Here is a 21028-nt window from a genome sequence, read left to right as displayed (position 1 = left end):
CAATCCAACATGTGTTTTACAAGTCTCTAATGATATTAGAAGCCAGTCTATTCAGTTTCAAAATTATTTATACTGTCTTTACAATTATTTTGCATGCCTATTTTGTATCCAGAAGTATAAATTCTGTGCACCAAGTAAAGTAAAGGTAACAGTGGATTAAGAGATGAACTGCTGACTGAATAGCAGCATCACATCAAATACCTTTTATAGAGAATTTTTTTAAAAAAATTCCTGCATCAAAATTGAAGTAAAGCATTAAATCTTCTTGTGAGCATGAGTAATCTTACTTTGTATATCCAGAACAAAGACCCTCTGTTGAACTGCTTGCACAGCTTTGACGAGTCTGGTAATATTAAAAATTGAGCAAAAGGGCCCCAAAAGGAAATAAATTTACCAATAGTCGGGAAATAAAAATATAACCTCCCCCGCCCTTTTTCCTATCAAGGCCAGTAACTGCTGCTGTTTATTGGCATATGAGCATATCTTTTCCTTCCTAAATTCCCTCAAGTCCAGTAAACAGAATTCCTTCCCTTTTCCCTCACATAGTATCCACAGAGAATGAAGACCACTTTTTTGTCTTCTCTGATCATGTTATAGAATTCGAGATAAGACTACTTTTGATCCAGCAAGGTCAAACAAGTTCTTAGTTTAAGGAATTAATAAATAATTTTAGCTGAAAGCATAACTTTTATGTCTCTGTAGTAAGCCAGACTCCAAATTCTTTAATGAGTTTCAAACAGATCACATCAAGGACAAGTGTGCAACTGGGGAAGTATAATCTATTATGCAGTAATGAGTATTACTAAGGTTGGTTCATTACCGTTACTGGTTGAGTGGCTGGTTTTTCTTTATATAAATGACGCCCTTTAGACAAAATTCCTTCCACATCTGGCTGTTTAGATTTTATGGCTGCTTCAATTTCCTGAAAAAACAAAAACAAAGCTAGAGTGTAGATTAGCTCTACTCTGAGCAATAAAAATCTGAGTCTGAAAGTTCCCCAGGAAGTTGTGTACTGGGTAGATTAGTTTCTTATTAGTAAAATAAAAAATAAAAATAAAAAAAATAGTGAGAGTTTTTTAAAAACCTGAAGCAACAACATCATAAAAGTAGAAATATAAATAGTTTTGGCTACTAATTTGTGAGGGTCTCAGTGACTCAACATTATACAACTTAATCAAAATAAAATTCATACAGGAAATAAGATATATTTGAAAGAATATTGCATAGGAGCAGCTGACTTTTCTGAGACTAAAAAGTTATTAGATGAAAGAGAGACTTTTACATCACTATTCATTACCATTTTCTTAGCTTAAAAAAAATATTGTTTTTAACTGTGAGATATGTGATCCATATTGGGGGGAAAATCAGTATTATAATCATTTGATTAACATTCCTTACTCTATTCATCAGTATTGGAAGATCAGCATTTACCTGTCAGTTAAATAAAAGGAAATAGGAACAATTAATCCATACTAAAGGTCATCCATTTAGGATATGGTGCATCTGAAAGATTCTTTTAGAAAGTTGGGAATGTTTATGGAATGAAGAAACCATACAAAGATAGGAAAGAGCAAAACAGTACAACTGTTCCGTGTTATCAAGCAATGACCTTAAAATCAGACCAAGAACTGAATAGTTCTGCCAAGATAATTACAAGAGATAAGCAATACAGACAGAGCCTGGAATGCTATTGTTAAGATCAAAAGTATAAGACTGCTTTTCTGTGATCAGAACCAGCATTTAGAATCCTATCAATGCTTTCTTGGAAGAGAAGAGATAAGCCTGCTGTTGCTATGCTTATCTAAAATGTGCTCAGTATAGAATTACAGTATATCCCTCATTGCATCAGTCAACTGAGACATAGAAGTTTAAGGTGCAAACACATTACAAAACCTACTTTAAAATAGCTATGAAACCTCTATATAACAAGATAAACATCAGTTTTCTTCCTCTCTTTTTCATACGAAACTATTCAGAAACAAGTTTTGATTAAATTTTCAGTTAAACAATTACAGAGAAGCATTAAACAAGTAAAAACTATTTCCTCCTCCTCTTCTTCTTCCTCCTCCTCTTTTTCCTCTTCTTGCTCTTCTTCCTCCTCCTCCTCAGCACAAATCAGTCCACTGCAGGATAAAAGCCTCTTCACTGAAGATTATATGCTGTAATTTACCATGCTGGTAAATAGATTTTTTTTTTTTTTAATTTCCCAACTAGGGCTGAGAGAGATGGACTGGCCCAAAGTCACCCAGCTGACTTCCATGACTAAGGAATAATGAGAATCTGAGATTCCCCACTGCTATCCAACACTAGGAGAGGATGCAATTCAATAAAGTAGTTTGTGTAGAAACCCTTAGACCAGCTTCGGTCTTGGGCTAAGATTCATCACTTGGCCTTAAAGTCTGTTATTCCTGAGCAGTAGAGCACCTTTTGTTGCCTCTTCTTCACTGTTTTCTTGAAGTGGTTCTTTTTATCCTGTGTCTCCATATCTCCGTATCTCCACATCAACTTCTTTAAGGTTGCCAAACAAACAAACAAACAAAATCCCTAATAACCACAAGTTTGGAGGAGAAAGGCTTTGTATGAAGGAGGTACACAACAACTGGATTAGCATGATATCTTAAGCAGTTTTAGTTGGAATTGTTTTAATTAAAACTGGATAAGCTTGGTTACTTTAAACCTAGGTGAATTTGGGTGAGGAGGGGGAACAAGCCTTGCCCATTTGGTTAATTTATGCTTCAATTAACCCAGAAAATTGGGATAATTTGGTAACTAAGCTAAGCAAGCACATAGCATAAGATCCCAGCAGGTTGTTAGCAAGTTTATGCTGACAATAAATGTTTATAGACATTTAGAGTGTTTGGCAGTCTTTCTTAGCATCTAATGTTTTATTGCTGTGGTAATTAATGTCAGGAGCAGCATCTAGAATCCACAGGCAGTTGCTAGGGTCTACTGGGTCTGCTATCTGGTAACCTGCTGGTCTCTTTGCCACAGAAGCTATGGCTGGGAAGCTATTCCCCATCTTGATTTTTTATCAGCATCCAGTTCTGTCTCATCGCATAAGACTTCTGGGTAATCTGTCCTCAGAATGACATCATGAGAGCCGTAAAAGAAATGACTTAAGCCATTCACTGTGGCATAAATTCTAGCCAGGATCCTGAATTTATCAGCACATCCAATGTGCATCCATTTGGATTCATGAATTTCAAAGAGACTTAAGTATTTGTGTACTTTAAAAGATGGAGCTTATTTGCAAGGTATGACAATGACATTAAACACTTTAGGCAAACAAAGTTTTCCTTTTCTGCCTTCTTTAGTTCAATTTATCTCTGACAGCTTGTTTTTTTCAAAGATTCGTTCTGGATTGTGCCACTAGCTATTGCACAGATATTTTTTTTTTAAATCCAGTCTCAGTTAAAAAAAAAAAAGTCCTACTGTAAAGTAAGTGTTCATTTTTTTAGAATTTAAGTATATTATTATTAGTAGGGATGTGAAAAGCAATCTGTTTTTGTGAGTTTATTTCAATAATAATTTACTTGATTATTTGCAGAAGATTGTTTCATTTTTCACCTGTTAGTATTTTTTCAGAAAAATTGGAAAGATTACCAAAGAGCAGTAAAATAATATTTCATGTCTATAGTCTTCTATAAATTCAATTTTTCTCTCATATTGTACTGTGTCAAGTATTTTATGTAACTTCCATGTTGAAGACAATGTACATTTTTGGGGGAAATCTCAGGTCCTATTCTTAGTTTATTTTTCCTTCTATTCCTTTTTTTACAAAATGTCAGCTTAATAGTTCTCCAGCCAAATTTAAATAATCTAACAACCTCCATATATCAACCCCCCAACCCCCAATCTATTAAACATACAAACAAGGAACAGTCACCCTAACATGGTTTCAACATAATGAATGGCTACTTGCCATTAAAAGGTGGTACAGCCAAATATCTTAGTGACTGGGAGCAGAAATATGTTCTATTTTTTGTTTAAATTATATTTAGAGTCTGCTTGATTCTAGAACAACCTAGGGCCTTACAGTGAAAAATAACAAAAAGAAGAACCTAGGTGGCCAGACAAGCCATACATCAAACAATCATCTGGGGCTCCACAAACACTCTATCCTAGGGCCTGGGAGAACAGGTTTTTAAAGACATCTAGAACTCAGGGTCTGACCTACATGGATGTCTGAAAGCCTTATGGCTTTTGTAGGACCAGGAAAGTGTATGCAATTCCTAAAGGAGCCAGAAACAGCAATAAATAAAATTGCTATGTGGACTAAATTTTCAGTCATGGACAGGAAGTCAGAAAATAGATGGACAAAGTAAAATGCTGATAAAAGGAGTGTGACATGAGGATGGAACAGGGAAGTGTGCTCATCCTGGGAGTCATGATTGTGGTTTGTGGTTTTGAAGAATAAAAAGGATTGTTGGGAGGGGCTCGGGGCCACATGGCCACAAGCTGTCCAGGTTGACTGCTTGTCCATGCTGGACCTCATTGCAATGGGAATCTAAGTAAGTACTGAATGTTCTGTTTATTGAATTATATTTGCTTGTTGAATTAACACTTAATAAATGCTTTAGAACTTTGAAGTGGTCTGTGTTTCAGTGTGTCTGTCTTTTGGGTTTGATGGGATTTTTCCCCTGACACATCTTTCTTTCTTTTTTTTAGACATACATGTCTACTAGCAAATTCTCACAAAAACATTTTCAAGCTGAGTCTTCAAAAATGGAATCTTTGATTGAAGCCTTTCACTGACAGTGATTAATTCAGTAAGAAGGGCTAATTCCAAACTATATAAAAATTAGATTTCATTCAGTATTAAAAATATTTTTAGTTTTTACCTAAATAACCTTTAGTTAATATTTATCATGATTTTAATGAAAATATGTGTAACAACCTAATTTTAAATAAATTTTCAGCATTTACATTCTATTTAATTTTTTTAATTATACACTCATTCTGTTATTCTTAGTTTGTTATTGATTCTGACAATTAGCTATTTTTTATTACTTTATCATTTTCATTTTATTTTTAGGAAAGAAGAAATGTATGAGTACATGAATGAGCTTCAGAAGATTGAATACTACAAATCTTGATCTAAACTTGGGATAAATACTGACTTTTTTATTTTGTATTGCTTTATTTATTGGATTTATGAACTGCATTTCTATTTGTATATGCATTCAAAGAAGCTGGCATATTTAAAATAAAAATAGAAATAGTAACATTAAAATCAGTCTACAATGGACTAGACAGTGAAAGCTCTGGCAAAAGGATCATTGTAAAAAGGTCTTTTCCTGCTGATCTGCAGGAAATGGCCAGGCAGTTTCATAGCAGAGGAATTGGTTCCTAGGGCAGTCAGAATCTATGCTATTGGGGGTTTTAAAAATGAGCACCAATACCTTTAATTGTGTCTGGTAGGCAATTTGTAATCCTTTCAGATATTTCAGAAAAGCCATGTATCTTGTACCAGTTAGCAGCATGCCACTACATTTTGTACAAATTGCAATTTCCTGACACTTTTCAAGGGTAGGTGTGTAAAATATGTTGCAGTAGGCAAGATGGCCTGGAAGCAAGGCAAGGATATTGGTGCAAAGTCCAACCAGCTTTGGAAGTATTACAGTTGATGTAATAGTCCTAACCGTGCAAGTATCTGCCCTTGATCTTTTAGTGAAAGTGCAACCACTTCTGAAACAATTTTTACCCAAATAGCTGAGTTCAGTTTTCATTGTACCATCCACACTTCTGTCTTGTTTGAATCTAATTTCAGTTTGTTTTCCCTCTGACACCACTATCAAATTAGACCCTTTTATTTTTGGAGTTAAATGGTTGGGACAAGTAGAATTTTATCACCTGTGACTGATATTTTAGCTGGGATATATACTACTAAGCTTCTCCTCTATTTATTCAAAATTTAGAATCTTGCTGAGCTAAAAGAAAAAAGAAAAAGATAATTGCTTCTCAGATATTAAACAAAATGAACAAAATTAATTCTGCATTGTGTTCAATTGTATTTGTCATGACATTTACAAGAATATTTTCCCTATAAAGAAAAATTCTGCTTAACTTTTTTCATTTGTCATCATTATTTTTGAGAAAGGAAAATGAACTTTTCTCCTGTTGGTAAAATTACAGGCAGTAATTTAATCAATTAGTTTGTCACAATTTGTGTTCATTTTATGATTTGTTTTCATTTATTTTCATTCAGTTAGCACCTTTCTCTTTTCTACAAAACCAATGTCATTATAATTAAGTGTATTGTGATAAATAACATGTGCATGGAGATAAGCACATTAACAAGACAGAAGCTTCCCCATACTTATTTCTGTAACTTACCATTGTAATTTGATTTTATATTTACAACTGAATACCACAAAAAGTGACTGAAACACTTACCAATTAAACACTGAAATGAAGTCAGAATAAGAACAACTTGTCACATTAAAAATGAGAATATTGTTCTGTAAATGCTTGATGGAGGGGGACTTAGTTTGCAGCCAAGACTTATCTGATTTTTTTGCCCTCCTTATCTGTAGAAATGTAATGTTGTTGACAGTAGGATTATTATTAAGGCACTAACTATAAGAGAATTAAGAGATAGCTATTGGTATAAGAAATGACATCTCTCTTCTTTCAGTCTACAAATATTCCCATATAGTGAGAGATTATGGCATAATAGTCAGAAGCAATAATGGAAACATGAAGAAAAAAATATGGCAAAAAATATGGCATCTTGCATCAGATGGTAACTGGGTCATTTACGATTTGAGAATGTTGTTGAAATTCCAGGTCCAGAAAATCCATTATCACACCAATCTGTTTGTTATAGGAATGAGATCCTTAGAAAATGAACAGGATGCCTCGTTCCCAACCTGATTACTGGGCAATGATATAGAAGGAGGAGAATAAGTTACTGAGAGGCATCATATCATCATTGGCCTAAACTCCACTAAGTGGTTCAACAGTACTAACAGGACATTCTGTAAGGAAGGGGGAAAAAAACAACAACAACCAAACCCACTCAGGAAGATGTAACACAGTTGTTAGGCTAGTACTTCAACACAGTAGCTGCCTTGGATGAAAATAAGGGAGTTACAATGAGTCCACTGACCTAAGGATTCCCTCCCAAAGTATAGATACACTTGTGCATTCAGTATGATTGTATATCGCAGGAAAACCTTTGTGTATATACCATATGTACTCACACATAAATCCATCTGTGAATAAGCCAATTGTTGAATTTTTAACCAGAATACCATGAAAATGTGCCACCTACAGATTAGGTGACCCTCTAAATTTTCATGTTTTTTTCACAATTGTCTTATCTGTGTCTAATCCATGGTCTATTCTGTATCTACCGTTTTTCATGATATTTTGGTTAAAAATTCAAGGGTCATATGGGATATACAGGTACTTTTAAAAAGTATTACCATATATACTTGTGGAATAGCCCATCTGGGCATAAGATGTACCCAATTTTGGTGGGCTATTTGGGCACCTAAAATTCTTAGATAACCTGCAAGTATATATGGTACTTATATACACATTATTTTCCATGCAAGCAAATACCCTGAAAAGTCCTGGTTCCAGAGGGTCAATAGCATCAAAATGGCAGCTCTACTGGCCAATCAAAGCACCACCCCTTGTGTGTGGCAAGCTTAGAAGGCACACTAAATACCCAAATACCCACCTGCTCCAAGTGCCTAGTTACACTTCATAGAAGTGGAATATGGTTAAAATGGATATTTCAAACTGAAATAACAAAATAGTAAAAAATGAATAATTACAAAATCTTTAAATATCTAAGTAACTGTTTATGACTGCATCATTGTATTTTGTACTACTTTCCATAAAGAAGACAATTTATTATGGAATGGATTGCACAATCTTTACCTAAATCTTTAGAAAAATATCCAAATTAAACATTACCTTAATGTCAAAAGCTCCAGGTTGATCCACTTGATTGTATAGTACCAGTTGATCTTTGATGGGAGTAAGCCACAATCTTAGCTGACTTAAATGTTGTTCAAACTGATTCAAGTTATTTAACATACATTCAATTTCTTTCTCTTTCTCAGGCAGATCTTTGGATACCTTTAAAATATCAGAAATTCATTTATAAGATAAAACTGTAACCCAGCCGTACAATATAGCAACACTGTAACAAAACTGTTTTCTCTACAAAATACGTATATTTAGTATATAATATAGATTTTAATTAAGACTATGCACTTTATTATATCTACACAAACCCACACTATCTATCTCAGCTGATGGGATGATTGAGATACCATAAGAGACTGGGAGGAAAAGTTTACAGGTGGTCCTTGGTTAATAAACATTCATTCAGTGACCATTTGAAGCTATGATGGCAGCAAATACAGAGACTTATGGCTGGTCTTGAAATTTTGGCAGTTGCAGCGGCCCCACAATCACGTGATTGCAATTCAGGTACTTGGCAACTGGCTCACAATTACAACAGCTGCAGCATCCCACGGTCCTGTGATCACCATTTGTGAATGTCACTGCTGGCTTCCAGCAAGCAAAGTCAATGGGGAAACCAGCAGGAGGTCGCAAAGAATGATCATTGTGCCTAACGATCATGTGGGATTCGCAACTGCAACTCAAACTGCCAGAACTGCCATTGCAAGTCAGTGCCATCATGTGATGTCACATTTTATGACTGTGTTGCTTAACGAGAGAGTTCCCAGTTCCAATTACAGTAGTTAACTGAGGACTACCTTGTAATCCTTTCTACCTGCTGTGGTTGTAACAAAATGATACATATAATTAGATTATGAACATATTCTTCAGAACTCATGTAACTAAAAATATCTACTGTGAAAGACAATTAGACATCCTCAGGATCTCTGAAAATCTCTCACTCTCTCATTTAATATACATATAATATAGGTACAGATGTACTTTCTTAATGTGACTGCTTATAGAATAATATTCTATGCCATGCCTGCCCCACTATAGTCACATCTAAAATTAAGTTCATTGATAGAATTTACCTAGGTATGGGCATATTAAGGATTGGATTATAAGATTTTAGTGCTAAATATACTTTGCATATGGCTTGGTTCACACATTCTCATCCTTTGAACTATAGTTTATTTTGAGAATATATTCTATATTTTTACTAAATATTAGCAACTTGAGATATTTAAAAATTCTCAGATGAATATCAGCTGGTAAGAAGAACGTGAGGAAATAATTAAACTTATGCCCTTTCCATTTATATTTAGCAAACAAAAAGCAAGCAAATTAGACATTAAGCTTTAAATTACGACATAGTATAAAGATTTTGCTGAGTTGATAAGGTAGAAGAGATTTAGAAATGACATTCTTTTCAAATGAAGCCTGCTTTGGTATTTTAGATCTGTCATGGCCTGTGAAGGGATGTGCTAGGCGGAAATTAAAGAGAGGGAAATGCCTAATCACTTATTGACATGACCCTGGTGAAAGTATTCATAATGTAATTTAATAATTGTGCAAGCAAAGAATCCATAATCTGTACACAATCTCTTCCTAGAAATATATTGATAACCGTCTGCTTCATCTGCCAATATTTAATATATTTTCTGATAAATACCTATATATTATATTATATTATATTATATTATATTATATTATATTATATTATATTATATTATATTATATTATATTATATTATATTATATTAATTTAAAACATTTTAAAATCTTAAAATTAATTAAGGTAAAATACTTCTCATATTAAAACTCAATAATTCAAATATTTTAATTCTGCATTTGGCAATAGCTAAGGATTTAATTTTATATACATTTTCCAGTTTCAACAAAAATGTTAACTTTTATTGATGTTTTACAATTACTTTACAGAAAAATTTAGTCTCTTAATCTTGGATAGCTAAATCTCACAATTTTATCGTGAGCACTAAGATTTCCTCTTAAAATAACTACATGCCATCTGAAATGATATAAATGAACAGGCAATTAAAACTGAATAATAGATTATGAAATGAAATTTTAGGTCTCTTTACAGTTTCAAACATTAGAATCCACTGTGGCTTCCATAAAGCAAACAGCCATTAAATATCTTTTTTGCCTCAAGAGAAATTTAATTTTATCAGCTGAGAAGGCTACAAGACTTTCACATTTAGATTAGGCAATAGATATTAATCCTTTTACATTTTCTATTTTACAGTGCTGCAATTAATGGACAGTAATGTGGTATGGTGCAGCAATACTTTATCTCTACATTAACTCAACAATTCATCACATATAAAAGTTACAATGTGAAAATAACATCAGTACTTCAAAGGTTTTTAACAGTGCCTAATAGTTTTTCTATAATGTATAAACTTTCTATCACAATATATGGCCCCCAGTTGAAATTATTTATTAGTTAAGAAGATGCTTCATATTTTGAGACTTAGCCAGAGAGCTTTAACATGTTTTTCCACCAAACTCCTGGAAATGCTCTAGTATGAAAAACATTCTTACTGCTGCTTTGAGTTCATCACTGGGGGGGAAAAAAATCACCCAAACGTCCACTTAGAATGCCAGTGACATCTCCAACTTTCAAGAGCTGAATCTGTTCTAGATTTTAGCCCAAGAGTCTTGTTAGCTTGTTTTATTTTTGCACTGTATTTTTCAGATTTTACGATATAGCTATACAACATGGTTTTTATACATACATTCATTTATTTTTATTTCTCATTTGTTAATTTAAGTTCTGTGAATAGGCTTTACCTTGCAACTTTATTAATAATTTTTTCAGTTCATAATACTCATTGGGTAAAGAAGATGATTGGTACAAAAGCTAATGCCACATTTGCATGAGTAATTTCAGAAAGACTTTCAAAATTGCTCTCTTTCTGAAATGCATAGTACTAGATGTGACAAGTACAGCTGTGCTTGTGTAAGTCATCATGATTTATTTATTATTAGTGCTCATATGCCTTTCCAAACAACACAACGGGAAAAAAACCTAGTGGTTTATTGTTTTAGTTGCAGTTTGCAGTCTTTTCAACTGATGGCTTATGATCTCTACTCTTCTCTATAACAGCTTGGCATATAGACTAAAGAGTAAAACATATTAAATACCTAGTCCAAAGTTGTTTTCAAGGTGAAAAACTGAATATGGAGGAACTGTTAAGATTCCACCCCCTCCGCCCCATACCAATCCTATAGTATCTTAATAATTATTTGCTGTTATTTGCTACATTAGCATACTGATATAACACCATCCTATGACAGGGCATTACTTCTCCCACCCAGTGGCTTCATTAAGCAATGTGGTCATGGAATTGTGGGGTCCTTGGGTTTCTCTGAGCTTGGTTGTTTTCTTGCAAACGTCTCGTTACCCAGCTTCAGTGCTGAAAATGTTACCTAGCCTGGTAATGAAACGTTTGCAAGAAAACAACCAAGCTCAGAGAATCCCAAGGACTCCACAGTTCAACCCTGAGCTACACATATTCGCCTCTATTGGTCATGGAATTATCAAGACAAATGCACAACTAACTATCAATATTTGTACTGCAAGTTGTAACCTGAGAATAATAGGATGGAACTGTCATAACTTTACTTACCATTCTACCTTATGTTAACTCTAATCTCTACCGTAAAGAGTGCTGTGGCAAACTAATGGCTGTGATATTGACACCTCCAGTTAAAATGAGTGTCATGGAGTCAAAAGCAAAGAAAAATTTCTGCTTAAAAGTTTGGAGACATGCTGCCAAACAGAGAATATGGAGTTCATGGACAAATAGTCAGAGCTCCTTACAAGATAATGTCATATATTAATTGTAGCTAGAATATATAACAATGGGATAATACTTCTCCTCTCACTTATAAAATGTGTTGTATAATCCTTTAAAGAAAGTATTACAGCAACGAAAAGTGGGAAATCTCAGCACATTATACAATATAATTGAAAATGGGTTCATCCTGAAAATATCTGAGTGAATGTATTGCATCTGATAATGAGTCTAAATGGAAAATGGAAAAAAAAAAAACCCTTCCTTACTGTAATTCCTTAGGCAAAGGTAATTATTGTTAAATATAGGTAGATTGTATATTGTTTTACAGCAACTCAAAGAACAGATACAAAAATATATAAAAGCAGACTACAGGTTACTTAACAATTGTAATTTTGTTATAAATATTTCTTGTTATTATATGCATGAGTGTCTGTTTTTCTACATTAGTTACGGTGTCATCTCATTGTGTTTGACTCCTGCATGAACAAATGGTTGACATTTTGAGTAGTAATATTTTAGAGTATTTCCAAGGACAAGTCTAATCTCTCTTACTCCTTCCAATATCCAGCTGTCACCACCATACAATACCACTAAAAATTGCTTGAATTATTCTGATCTTTGGCATCATAGAAGCATCCTTCTCCTTCATGGTCTTCTGTTAGTTCTGCCTTCCTCCTAGGATTCATCTGCTATTTACATGGTTTACATAACCTTTGTCTTCAAGATATTTAAGACTAGCTCAGTTTTTTTCACTTTCTTTTTCCTTTACCTCTAATAAACTCTTTTAAGTTTTCATTATTTTGAGCTCATATAATGACATTATTGCATATCTCATATTACTATTGTTTCAGCCTGCAACCATCATTTAAGGTACCATCTCTTCCAATACTGCAGAATCAGTATTGAAAAGAATCAGGTGTTCTGGGATACCCATTGTCCCTAATATATTTAGTATGACCTATGCAATCAAAGGTGTTATTGAATGCAAAGATAAATTCCTTTGATATATTTTCTCTCCATTATCCATCTTAAAATTAGCTAACTGATCTCCTTTCCTTCTGCTTTTCCAAAACTGCCTCTTCATTTGGCATTTCCTTCTGTAACTATGGTTCTATTCTTCATGAGGGGTTCTTAAGTGAAAATTTGCCTTCATGAGGATTTTTGGTTTTCTCATGTCTTCGAGTCAGTGTTGACTCCTGGTGACTGCCTGGATTAGTCCTTGCAAAATTGGCAAGATTTGGGAAGTGGTTTGCCCTTGCCTGCTTCCTAGGGCTGACAGAGAGTGTCTGGGCCAAGGTCACCCAGCTGGCTTCATATCTAAGGCCGGACTAGAACTCATGGTCTTCTGCTTTCTAGCCCAATACACCAAATTGTCTTTAAATTGGGGAATCATGAGGAATTATTGGAATGTAAATCAGAGGTGTGTGAAATATTCAAGTGAAACTTTTATATATGAGATAGCTGTATCCCATGCCAGCAAATAGTCTTCTAAATCTTATGATTGAATGTTTGTTTTGTGACTTGTGATTAAGTTATTGTTTTGTTTTATGTCCATCCTAGCCAGTACAGGAGCAGGGACTGGTCCTGTCTCTGTTACCACTGTCTTAGACTGGGTGGAATGATATTGCGTATGGGTATGTGTGTGGGGGGGAAGTGCTGGGACAAAGCAGCAACTCTTAAACACTTGGCTAGGGTTTTAAAACACTCTAGATTGCTCTGCTGTTTGTTTGGAGAAAAGAAGAATATTGGTTGGAATCACATGCCTGCCTTCCTGCCTGGTAGGTAAGTTGTCACTTTCTTTTTTTAAACCTTTGCAATTTATTGTTCATGGGAGATATGCCAGGTGAATAAACGTAAAAGGCAGAAGAGGAATGCAAAGATGTGCCGTTCCTGCTGATATATGTTCTAAATGCAAAAATTACTACTAGCACTATTTTAATGGCTGGGTCAGAGCTTGGGGCATGCCTTTTGTTTCCTATTGATGATTTTAAAAATGTTTTGCTGATTTGTAAAGCCTGGGGTAGTAATTTACTTATTTTTCTTGCTGTTTTAATATTAGTATTATTATTTAGACAAGACTAAAGCAGCAGCTTTAGCTCCTTCCTTCCTTCCTTCCTTCCTTCCTTCCTTCCTTCCTTCCATCCTTCCATCCTTCCTTCCTTCCTTCCTTCCTTCCTTCCTTCCTTCCTTCCTTCCTTCCTTTCCCATGGCACATAGACAGGCACACAATTCCATAATCTGCAACATACTAATTAGCTATTACTGGGTTTGCTCCTGTGAGACAGGCAGGCTGATAAATGTCATTAAAACTTCCCTAACATGGGAACTTTCCACATTAAATGAAGATTTATAATGATGTTTTAATTAATAAAAAACTCCCTTGATATTTTTATTACGGATTCTTAAGTGGAAATCTTGTGGCTCTTAAGATGAAAAACAGGCGGTTGGTGCTTGGTTTGAGTTCCATTGTCCTCTAAGATTGGAAGACTTAAGACATTTTATGCTTTGTTCCATTGAAAAACAGGCACTTTAGAACATCTAACCATACATACATACATATATACATATATATCTCCAACTGTATGTATATAGTTCTGAAGATACATATTTTACCATTTGCTTTCTAGAAAAAAACCAAAAATCTATTAAAACATTTTCTTGTAAATACTTATACTGAATTTAAAGATAAATAAATACAAGTTGTAGGATTAGAAAATCGGTATCTAAAATCAGTAGGATTAAGAACATAGAAACAAAGAATACCATGCATTTCTACCCAGAAATTAATTATTATTTAGTCATGTAAATATGATTTTTTTATAACATTACTATTGACAACAATATAGAAAATGCTGTTTTTTGGCTTTACAAATATCCAAGCTTGCCTGCAGCAAGAATTTCCCTGAAGAACAGCTGACAAGAGAACCTTGTCTCTTCAGTCAGTGTCAATTTCCCTGACATTTCAAGGGACTGTCACTGATCCTTCTGCCATGAACCCATAGTTCCTAATATCAGATTTAGCATAAATCATGTTACAGACTTAATATAAGTCATGTTACAGATTACTAATGTCAGACAATGTGAATATACCTCTTATTTTATTTTTTTTTAAGTGGAACCATAGTTTAATTTTACTGGCATGATATCTTCCATTTAAATGTCTAAGCCATTTAAAAAAATGATGAAATTTAAAATTTACATGATGTTGATCCATTTTAACTTACCCATAATAAATTATTTAGACCGTTATGAGGATGCTTATTTCTTATATAAAGCATAAAATCCAATTATTCTTCACCAAGAAAAATGATATGTATTTTTCATTGTCAAGCAATGGATTTTGACAAAAACTTTCTCAAGGAATGATACAGACAGACCTTATCATACTATCTACCCACTGAGATATTATCTAGATATTTCCATTGTTTAGCTATAATGAATTTAGATGCTAAACACAGAAATCTAATAGGGATTTTTTTTTTTTTTAGTTTACAATTTTTTTGTTTGAACCATCAAATATATGTGGTAAACTTTGGAGAAAAGTAACTTTTCTCACTAAAGTCAATCTTTTGTTTTATACAACATGATTCTAAAAACATGAAACTTTATCACATTTCCATCGAGATGAAAGAATGTTCCCTTCAATTTACATCGCTGCCAACAATTCACTGACCATTTACTATAGATATATATGAGATTCTTGACTCATAAGAATCCAGTAAGAGTCAGTATTCTAGGTCCTCAAAAAGTTGTCCCCCAGCCATGACTATGCAGCAATCAATGAACTCCAACTTAAACATTCTGAAAGATCAGTTGTATAACATGATGAAATAGGATTCTGGCTAAATGCATAATATATAATGACAGATAAAGTATGCCACATAAAATTACTATTCTGTAAGCAGGAAGATTTTCCCCCCAGTTAATTAGATCACTTCCTAAACAGAAGTCACTTTTTCTCCTGAGATATCCTGACATATGGTACATGTCCATGGCACGCAACCAAATCTCAGATAAGTTATTCATCACATTTTTCTGGGTTGACAGAAAAAGCAGAACAGTAGTAGCAGCTGAACTAGGCAATCCTCACACTGATTAGTACTCTTTTAAGCAGACTTTTCCTAATTTGATATGTTCCTTCAATTTTTCAAAAAATGATATTTAAAAAGATTGTTTTTTTTAAAAAAAGTACATGCATATGCATACACATTATAATAATTTTCAATACTTTAAAAAATGACAATTTATTGAGTTTTTTTCTGAACAAATTATGCCACTAAAATAAATTATTAATCAGAAGTCCTGATGTGCTTGGGTTTTGTTTTTGTTTTTAAAAGTATGTGGATATGTATATGCATTATACTAATTTTTAGTACTTATAAAATTATGAGATACTAGTTTTTTCTGAACAAATTACGCTGCTAAAAGAATAACAGCAACAACAACTACCCCTATGTGATAGAAGTCTGACGGAAGTCAGTAGGTCGTCTTACTATGCTATTTCCTTAATCAAAATCCCTTCTGAAACGGCTATTTGTTCTCAATCATACATAGCCAGTACAGATGCAAGACAAATGCTGCTGGAGCAATTAATTAAAGTCTGCTTCCCCAATCTAGCCAGTATTTACTGTTGCTGGAATATGCAACAGTTATGGTAAAACACTGAAAGGGGTTGTATCTGGGACTGTTATATCAGAAAGGCATGTAAAGAGACATGGAGAGAACAGAATACTTTGCTCTTTATAGGCATTTTTTCCCCTAAGCCTCACCTTTTCAACAAACTTGTTAAGTCTGCCTAAATTATGTTTCTCAAGTAAAATGCAATTTGAAGGCTACTGACTTGATCCTTTATTAACTGCTGAGCAACAAAACCCATGCTTCAAAAGCTCAGACTTGTAATGCTTCGACTGCCTCTATTGTCCTTTACTTTCTAAAGATGAAACTCTACACGTTCTTATGGAAGTCTTGCATTCATCCTTACAGAAATAATGTTGGAGAGGATTTAGGTAATAATAGGCCTTTTTGAGCATTATTTCCTGCATCTAGGGAAAGACAACAAACCCTCCCTCACTCACTGGCTAATTCTGTAATGACCTCTATTCCTCTAACTTTAGCAATATTGCCCAAGAAATGGGGGCTTGTTTGTAAAGAAGATTTCTCAATACCAGTAACTGTAAGCAAGTGTGCTGAGAGGAGGGGGGAAAAAAAGCTAAAACCTACTGTAAGCATATATTCCCAATTGCACATATAAACTACAACATCATTACTAATATGTCTAACCTTGATCCAGCGATGGTTAGCCTCTTTGAGTCTACTGTCAAGCTTATGTTTTACTTCAGGACTCAGTGATGCACTACTGAGTATCTTTCCTCCAGCTTCATTTAATTGGTTTAGTATTCCTTTGTGTGGAGGTAGTTCTTCCACTCTTAACTGGAAAAGACAAATGCAACATTTAAAATGAAGTGTAGCAGAATTTTCAAGTCCCTTATCTTCATTTCTATTGATTAGTTTATCAGCTGAAGTAAATAGACTCAGGAGCTCAATCTAGCACAAAATATCTACAGCTATTATTCAAGGCTTTTATGCCTAAGGTAAAAGAACAATCCTATTTCTCCATTAAGAAGCCCTTTTCTTTTTTCTTCAAAATAAATATTCTCAAGGACTGTGAGAGCAACTGTGAAATGAAATAATCTGATGGAGTAATTAAAAGCCAAGGCAAAAAGAAAAAAAAATGCCAATAATGATTTTATACATTATAAGAATATAGATACTTGCTAAACAGTAGAAATGTGCATGCTTGAAAATTATTCAAAATAAATACTTTGGAATATATAGGATTTTTTTTTTCTTTTTCAGCTGACAAATGGTACTATTGCTGTAGTTCTAACCAAGCTATGCCAGCAAATCTGGAGAATGACACAATGCCCAACCTATTAGAAGAGATCAATCTATATTCCAATACCAAAAAAAAGAGAGACTTAAGAGTGTGCAAACTACCACACATATCCTTAATTCCATGTCCTAGCAAAATAATGCTTAGAATTATCCAATACAGATCCGAGCCCTACATGGAAGAAGAAATACCAGATGTTCAAGCTGGCTTTAGGAAAGGCTAAGGAATATGAGTTATTATTGCTGATGTACACTGGATAATTGAGAAGGCCAAAGAATACCAAAAAGAAGTCCGTATGTGCTTCATCGATTATAGAAAAGCCTTTGATTGTGTCAATCACATCAAGCTGTGCTCACATGTGCTCAGAAAAATGGGAATCCCAGGAAATCTCATTGTTTTCATGAGAAACTTATATACAGGTCAGGAAGCCACAGTACAGACAAAGGATAGTGAAATGGACCAGGTCCAGGTTGGCAAAGGAGTGGGGCCAGGTCCAGTTGGCAAAGGAGCAAGGCTTCACACTCTCCTCTTATCTATTTAAACTATATGCTGAATATATATTAAGGGACACTGGATTGGAAGAAGATGAATGTGGTTTTAAAGCTGGAGGAAGAAACCTCAATAACCTGTGCTATGCTGATGACACTACCCTGACAGCCAAAAATGAAAAGGATCTGCAAGCCCTAGTATTAAAAGTCAAAGAGCACAGTGAAAAAATGGGACTAAAATATAAAGACCAAATAAATGACAACAGGTAGAACAACCAGCCTTAGAATTGACAATAAAGATATTGCAGCGGTGGATAGTTTTTGCCACTATATTGATTACTATATTTTTATTATTCTCTTTAGGCAAACATACCAGAAAAAGGAAGACACTTCCATATGGTTATCATGGAAACTACATACATGCATACATGAAATCACCAGGAGCTGAGTTCAACTCAAGCGAGTTTTTACCTTATTTTTTTTTCTAGTTTGAACCAAAAACAGTAATTTTAAAACATGACCTAATAATTTTCTTCAAAACTGTTTAGTGGACATGAATTCTTTCAGAACTTTTGCTAACATGAAACTGTCTGGAGTTTCAAGACTCTTTCTCAAAAGCTAAATACGAAAAATACTGTGGTTGCTAAGAGTCAACAACAACTTAATGGCACATAATCAGTCAATTTCTATGTTATGACAATCCGTTCCCGTTATAAGTAAGACTTCAGTGTCTACATATATTCCACATGAATATATGTTCCAAAAAAATCACTATCCAATCTGAAAACTCCAGAAATTTTGCAGCAAAATTGTTGCAAATTTCAACATTTTGAAATGTTGGTAGACAGCTTCTCAAGAGGTTTATAGTTTTTCAACTTCACAAGGGAAAGGGGAAAGGGAAAGAAAAAGAAATAATTGGAAACAACTGTTTCCGAATCATATTACCTTTACTTTTTGAAGGGTGTCTTTTAATTGATCTTCATTTCCTGGCTCTAGCGGAATGTTGGCAACACTACTGGCTTCGTTTAACCATAAAATAAACTTATTGAAATTATACTGTAATTCTGTCAGAAGATGCTGTTCCTCGTCAAACCTGTAGTGAGAAAATAAAAACATAATTAGGTGAGTCTGAGTAGATTTATATTTGTATTAAAATACTTATTAATTTTACTGTAATAGCTAACATAAATATAGCTGCAAAATACTTTACATTACATGCCCAGCAACATATGTTACTTTATTCAAGCAAGGTGTCCATAATCCATCAATTAATCTAGTATTTATTGGTTAACTGACTATACAAAATAAAAACAATTGAACATAGATTGTAGGTTTCCATGGCTGTTATTTATTGGTGAAATCACTTCAGGGTAATAATGTGTGAGACAATGCCAACCATGCTACTAATTTCTTCCAAGAAGATCCAAAACTGAATTGCTTTATACATGGTATTTAGTGAATGGCTGTGGGCAATTCACTTTATGAAACACAAGCAGGACATAAGGAGTTCAATTTCAGATTTTTATTGTGGGAGATTTTTAAAGTATATAGTGATTTTAATGTATCTCATGACACCCTGCTAACACTTCTTTGAATGTACACAACATTTTAAATAAGCAGACAGACAAATAAGGAAGAAGGGTTACAGACCCCCTCACTAAGTCCAAGCCATTTGCCTTTTTTTAATTTCACTCGTGTTCAGAACAAATGCATATAGGGGGTAGAAATGAAAACCTGGATGTAAGAAACTCAGATTGCTGCACTGTAGAAGATGCAATTGCTGAAATAGTATACTGGTTTATTACTGTAAGAAAGATTGATTAGATTTGCTGTTAAACCATGCAAAGAAATATTGGAAAGTTCATAAAAGTTCAAGGCTTTTATTTCTATACATTAATGCTCAGAGTATGGAAAATAAACAAGATGAGCCCAACTTAAAGTACAGAAGGGCAAGTATAATTTAATAATAGGGATGTGCAGCACTTTGGATCTGAAGCCAAATGGTGATTCAGAATTGTCATGGACAAGCACACTGCACTTCAGTACCTCCCTAAAAAAGCTGAGTCATTTTGGGGGGGACAGTTGCACAGTAGCTGCTCATCCCTGCCTCCCTCCCCCCGCCCTCCGGCAACAAATATTTGAATTAAGAAAGCACTGTGTTATATCTGTGCTAATCTGAAACATCTTATTTGGCCCTGCTGATTTCAAATACACAGTTTTCTGGGATTACATGGCTAGTGTGAGAAACCAGGTAAAGACCCAACCTCTTTAAGGAGATGTAACTGGTGCACCCATGCCTTCTCTAAAGCAGTCTTAGGGCTTTAAATCTGAAGCTCTGCATATTCTTATTTAATAGGATAATTGCAATCTGGTAAACTGACTCCCATGACTAGAACATACTTTCCCCCACCCCCAAAGGAACAAAAGTAAAAGAAGTTCTACTTATATGCTTAAAATATCAGTTCCTGCTTAGAGATCCAAATGAATCAAGTTAGTAATGCTGTGGAGAATATCTGGGTTAAGATATGTGGAGAAGAAATAGAAGCAGTACATTTTGTGGTGTCTATTACAACTAAGGAGATAATGTTGATGCTTCCAAAACCAAGTGCAGATTTTTCAAAGATGCATAATAGTGACTTTAATCACTGCAAAACCTGTTGAGTTATAAACTTTGTTAAGTATGGTGCTTCCATGAAATTCCTGATTTGTCTTACTGAAAAGTTAATGATTCCTGATTAGATTGGAGACATGTATTGAATGGGGTACCCTAAGGATAAATAGGGATCTTCTGCTCTTCAATATTTTCATTAATGATGTAGATAAAAAGTTAAGGGAATCTTTACCAGGGCTGCAGATGCTAAAAATTTGAGTGGAATAGAAAATAAAAATAAGATTGAA

The 21028-nt window shown here is 34.1% G+C and overlaps 1 protein-coding gene across 18 annotated transcripts in view; it reads right to left on the bottom strand.

The window, feature by feature from the left end:
* DMD (dystrophin) overlaps positions 1-21028 on the bottom strand; it is an 886326-nt gene that overhangs the window by 259915 nt on the left and 605383 nt on the right. For all 18 annotated transcript variants that reach the window (XM_088144802.1, XM_088144803.1, XM_088144790.1 and 15 more), the window contains 4 exons: positions 19076-19223; positions 17030-17179; positions 7930-8094; positions 821-922 (listed from right to left, as the gene is read on the bottom strand). In XM_088144802.1, coding sequence (XP_088000928.1) covers positions 821-922; positions 7930-8094; positions 17030-17179; positions 19076-19223 — 565 coding nt within the window. The remainder of the gene's footprint in view (positions 1-820; positions 923-7929; positions 8095-17029; positions 17180-19075; positions 19224-21028) is intronic.

Source organism: Python bivittatus, unplaced genomic scaffold (assembly GCF_059951505.1).
Source record: "Python bivittatus isolate LINGU-HERP-01145 unplaced genomic scaffold, Pbiv_v1 ctg000350_np1212, whole genome shotgun sequence".
NCBI classification, from domain to species: domain Eukaryota; kingdom Metazoa; phylum Chordata; class Lepidosauria; order Squamata; family Pythonidae; genus Python; species Python bivittatus.
This window is presented reverse-complemented; position numbering and strand designations above follow the sequence as displayed.